At 33.7% G+C, this 5,319-nt stretch overlaps 1 protein-coding gene and 1 non-coding gene across 2 annotated transcripts; one reads left to right on the top strand and one right to left on the bottom strand.

Annotated features, from left to right (window-relative positions):
- The first annotated feature begins 675 nt into the window (after positions 1 to 675).
- TRNAL-UAA (transfer RNA leucine (anticodon UAA)) lies at positions 676 to 758 on the top strand. The gene has a single exon. It is a non-coding gene; the product is annotated as a tRNA-Leu (tRNA).
- Positions 759 to 1,160: 402 nt separating this feature from the next.
- LOC143583710 (glucomannan 4-beta-mannosyltransferase 2-like) lies at positions 1,161 to 4,536 on the bottom strand. The gene is made up of 9 exons (XM_077065940.1): positions 4,207 to 4,536; positions 4,020 to 4,118; positions 2,956 to 3,208; positions 2,772 to 2,882; positions 2,544 to 2,680; positions 1,986 to 2,099; positions 1,706 to 1,905; positions 1,418 to 1,606; positions 1,161 to 1,314 (listed from the first exon to the last, which is right to left on the bottom strand). The coding sequence occupies exons 1-9, from the start codon at positions 4,534 to 4,536 to the stop codon at positions 1,161 to 1,163; spliced, it is 1,587 nt and encodes a 528-aa protein (XP_076922055.1).
- Between the last annotated feature and the right edge of the window lie 783 nt (positions 4,537 to 5,319).

Genomic DNA, 5,319 nt, shown 5'->3' with positions numbered 1-5,319 from the left:
TTTGATACCATGTAAAATTCAAATCATGATTCTTCAAGTTCTAAAAGTGATTACAAGCAAGTATTTATAGACAAGCATATGCGCTAACTACACTAACATATACGCTAACTATACTAATATATGCTTTAACTACATATACCCTAAAATATATCAATACACTGCAATATTATTTACATGAAAACTAATTCATTTAACTTGCATATAAACATTTTAAATTAATTCAAAATATTGTAATTTTTGAAATAATTTTAAAGGTTATGAAGTATGCCCAATACAGAATAACATATTTAATTTGGCCCAAACCCAATTAGGCAATTAAAGAGCCACACGTCTCAAACACACCATCTTAAGCAACCTTATGACCTTATGTAGTGACAAGTTGAAATATACAAAACTCCTGCATATCATTCATTCTTATTCCACCTTTTCTTCTCAATTTGACCGACGAAACACGCATTTTCAACTTCTAATTCGCATCCACGGCAATGACATTTAGGATAAATACTTATAGTTTCTCTAAACTTAAATTTTCGAAGTTGCTTTATTTCCAAAGTTTAAGCCAATATATCATAATTACTATAAAAATAAACAATACAAACACAAGTTCAAACCCAAAATTGAATTACAACCAAAATATTAATATATATATTTTAAATAATAAATTTGAGACAACAAGGTGGTTTGCCCGAGTGGTTAAGGGGGAAGACTTAAGATCTTCTGCACATAAGTGCGCGTGGGTTCGAACCCCACAGCCACCAAAACATTTTAATTTTTTTTTTCCAATTATAAGTTTATATTTTTAAAAGAAACATTGCAAAATTTTGGTTCATTTGATGGTCTATAATTCAATTCTAACAAAACACATCACATAGATACAATGAAGACTCATAAATTAAACAATTTGCTCATAACTTACTACCCCTTCAATAAATCTAATGTAAAATTCACTAAAGAAACCCGATGCAACTCGAATAACCATCACCGTCAACAGATGCTTTTACTTCTTCTCCCTAAACCAACTTTTGATTAACTGTATCTACACTCTCCTCGTGTTTCTCTGTTTCTTTTTCAACCATGAAGAAACAAACATTGTAACTACTTTGATATCACGTACGAGGAGGAACAACTATCACGCATAGTCATGATGTTCTCTAAGATCTCTAGACAACCGTGCCCACATAACCTACTCCGATAATCAAGAATGTTATCACTTGGAGGAAAATGTATATGAAATATTGCCGCCTTCCATACATTACGTCGTAGCATCCAATGAAAAACAAGAACACCGCAAATCCAAGTTCAGTAACGTGAATCCTGATCATTAAAACACAAAAAGGTAAGTCTTTTTTCAAAATTTATATTATTTGGTAATACATTCCATAACAAATTTATCAATTAGCACATGTGTATGCTTTACCTATCCCCAAAGTTAATTTTGAATTTAATGTGTCTTAATTTTCGATTCTTGAGACAATCTCCAAGCTTCTTGGTGACAACCCACTCGTTAGATCTCTTTGCATCGAGAAGACCGATTATTGTTGCCTTTGTTCGGTGAAATGACATGACGTTCTCAAAAAGAATCCAGTAAAATAATAAATGGAACGACCTGAATCACTAAATACCATGTATGCATTTATATATGCATAGAGGGAATTCATTTCAAAACAACCAATACAAGTATATATAAACCATGCATATTTTAAACCTTGGTGTCCCGACCGAGTTTAATATCGTAATGATGCAAGGAATGTAGATGGCTCCCCAAACCGGGACTTCTACTTCCGGGACCAAGATGGAGAACGGGAGAACGACACAAAAGAAGAAAAATGTGACCATGTGTGCGATTATCTTTCGCACCAAGAAAAAACTATAGATCACGTACACCTTCTTCCACACCGTCACTTTCTGCAAACACTCGTGTTAATAACAACATTACAGAGAAATATCGAAAACCGATGTGTGATTAACAATCTTAGCTAGCTAACCTTAGTTCTAATGATTTCTAGCACCATCTTTCTAAACAAGTTAGCCGGCCCACAAGACCACCTATGTTGTTGGTAACAAAAGGCTTTGAATGTGTTAGGAAGTTCACTTTTAACCTGCATAGACATCATTACATAAACATTACATAAACATTTTCTTTTATTATTAGGTGGTTTAATATACGGCTAACTATTTTTTCTAAACGATTTTATAGTAAGTTGTACTTCCAGCTACTTCGGTACCATGCAAGTACAAGCAAACTCATACATGTTATGACAATTTTTAATATCTAAAAAATTGTCATGAGTTAACACAATATGAGTTGGCGAATTGTCAAGAAGTACAAAAACTTATAAAAAAACGTCTAATAATATTTAGCTGAATACAAAAGCACATAATAATCCAAAAAAATTCATCATTAAATTTTTGAAATTAAGATTATTGGAATATAATATTTAGGGTTTTAGTATCGAGCCCACAGACCCAGTTTATCTCTATATATTGTAACCTTTTATTGAATGGAAGGATTAATTATCGGTTTTACTTTCTTACAAAGATACCTGAAGTTCACCGAGATAAAGAAATTTCCATCCTTGGAGACCAGCTCGAACCGCAAGATCCATGTCTTCGACAGTTGTACGGTCCTTCCACCCTCCACACTCATTAATGGCCGCAATCCTCCAAACGCCGCCCGTCCCTGTAGTAAATTACGATATTGCCCTTTATGTTATTGTTGGAAATGTGGTGTTTAGTAAGTTTAAAGGGTTTATATAACATGATTTAGTTACCATTAAAGCCAAAGAATGCATGAGTGGCTGATCCCACTTCTTGTTCCACTGTGAAATGATAATCTAGTGACATTTCTTGCATTCTTGTTAATAAACATTCATCCGAGTTCACTACAAAAATGTACCCAATATAAGTTTTTATAAAACCCGGGAAAATTTTCAAAACTTAATCATGGTTAATTACCAAACCGCCATCGAGCTTGAACAAGCGTGATTTTGGGATTAAACTCGAGAAATGGGATGGCTCGTTGGAGAAAATCTGGTTCAGGCCGGAAATCAGCGTCGAAAATGGTGACATATTTACAGTCTTCGACATAATCATGTGTCAATCCGTCTTTAAGTGCACCCGCTTTGTAACCGACCCGGTTTTTCCTGATTTGGTACCATATATTAACTCCTTTGCTAGCCCAACGTAGGCATTCATTCTCAATCATATCCTATAAAAATCATATGTCCCAAAAGGTTAACAAAAGAATTTTTTATAGTTAAACTACACACGATTATGAAGGATCATGTTAATAGGTTACCATTTGATAACGTTTCTATTTATTTGTTTCCTTAGTTCATAATGCTTATGTGAATGGTATAAATATCGACGTGACATTATTCTATTAAGTAAAAGAATTAAACTAAAAAGTTGAGTTTTTTTTCTTAATTTAGAAAAATGGTCTTACATATAAAATAATAATTTCTAAGAATGAGCTAGTTAAACGGTTGCAACTACTTTTTTTTTTTTGGTTGGGGTGTGAGGTGGGGGGGGGGGGGGGGGGGGACAAGTTATGCGGTAACGTGTTATGCTGAAGGGAATGGGTTATTCTAGTTCACTATTTATGCTGGCGTGACTTGTTTGAGGTCATCGGAACACCACGCCCCCCCTCCTCCCAACCCTTAGGCCTTAGGTCATTGGTGACATGATCCACGTGACCATCCTCATGCACTTCACTAACCAATCAACCTTTTTTTCTTTTTTTTTCATATTTTTTTTATTTGTTTTTTCTATTTAAATATTATAAATAAATTGAATGATGGAGGTGGGGTTAAATGATAGAGGGAAAACTAAGGTAAAGCTGATATGACGTAAAATATTGATAAAAAAATAAAAATAAAAATTAAGAAGTTATGAATGATTTTAGTGGATTGATATCAAAACGTTTTTTTAGGCTTTCCTAAAACAATATTATCATATTCTTTATGAAAATTGATTTTATTAATTAAACTATCACCTATCATCTATTTTATGTACTATACCTTAATGTTTTGATCGGTAGAATCATCAAGAACTTGAATAACAAGGCGATCGGTCAGCCACGCCAAACCACACGCTGCGCCAATTGAGATCTTGTACACCTAAACCGCAAACATTCAAAATCGTAAAATCAAAAACCGACCCAAACCAATCCATACACAAACATTTCAAAACCGAAACTTAACTAACCTCTTTTTCATTAAACATAGGAATCTGAATAAGAACTTTAGGATAACACAAATTCCCGGTTTCTGCATCTTTACAAATCGGTTGCCATTTATATCGTTGTTCGGGTTTCTTCCAAAAGAGTCTTACTAGAATAATAACAACTCCCATGTAAAGTCTTTCAATAAAAAGCATTACAATCATGGCTAAACAAATGTACACTCCAACTTGGAGCAATGGGACTATTAATGGTGCCTTTAAAAGCTCCCATAACGTCCCGAATGGGGTCAGGAACACCGTCGTCTCTGGTATGAGTTCCGGTGTTAGATTGTCATTAGAGATAATGTCTGCCATTTTTTCTCCTTAGCAAAAGTTGAGCTGAAACAGAGAAACTGAAGAAGATTGTTAGATATAATTTGTTTTTTCTATTTAAATATTATAAATAAATTGAATGATGGAGGTGGGGTTAAATGATAGAGGGAAAACTAAGGTAAAGCTGATATGACGTAAAATATTGATAAAAAAATAAAAATAAAAATTAAGAAGTTATGAATGATTTTAGTGGATTGATATCAAAACGTTTTTTTAGGCTTTCCTAAAACAATATTATCATATTCTTTATGAAAATTGATTTTATTAATTAAACTATCACCTATCATCTATTTTATGTACTATACCTTAATGTTTTGATCGGTAGAATCATCAAGAACTTGAATAACAAGGCGATCGGTCGGCCACGCCAAACCACACGCTGCGCCAATTGAGATCTTGTACACCTAAACCGCAAACATTCAAAATCGTAAAATCAAAAACCGACCCAAACCAATCCATACACAAACATTTTAAAACCGAAACTTAACTAACCTCTTTTTCATTAAACATAGGAATCTGAATAAGAACTTTAGGATAACACAAATTCCCGGTTTCTGCATCTTTACAAATCGGTTGCCATTTATATCGTTGTTCGGGTTTCTTCCAAAAGAGTCTTACTAGAATAATAACAACTCCCATGTAAAGTCTTTCAATAAAAAGCATTACAATCATGGCTAAACAAATGTACACTCCAACTTGGAGCAATGGGACTATTAATGGTGCCTTTAAAAGCTCCCATAACGTCCCGAATGGGGTCAGGAACAC

The sequence above is a fragment of the Bidens hawaiensis genome, unplaced genomic scaffold (genome assembly GCF_021521415.1).
Source record: "Bidens hawaiensis isolate Kalapana, Puna unplaced genomic scaffold, B.hawaiensis_p1.1 tig00032493_1, whole genome shotgun sequence".
Taxonomy (NCBI): Eukaryota; Viridiplantae; Streptophyta; class Magnoliopsida; order Asterales; family Asteraceae; genus Bidens; species Bidens hawaiensis.
Note: the sequence above shows the minus strand (reverse complement) of the source record. Positions and strands in the feature narration are given on the sequence as shown.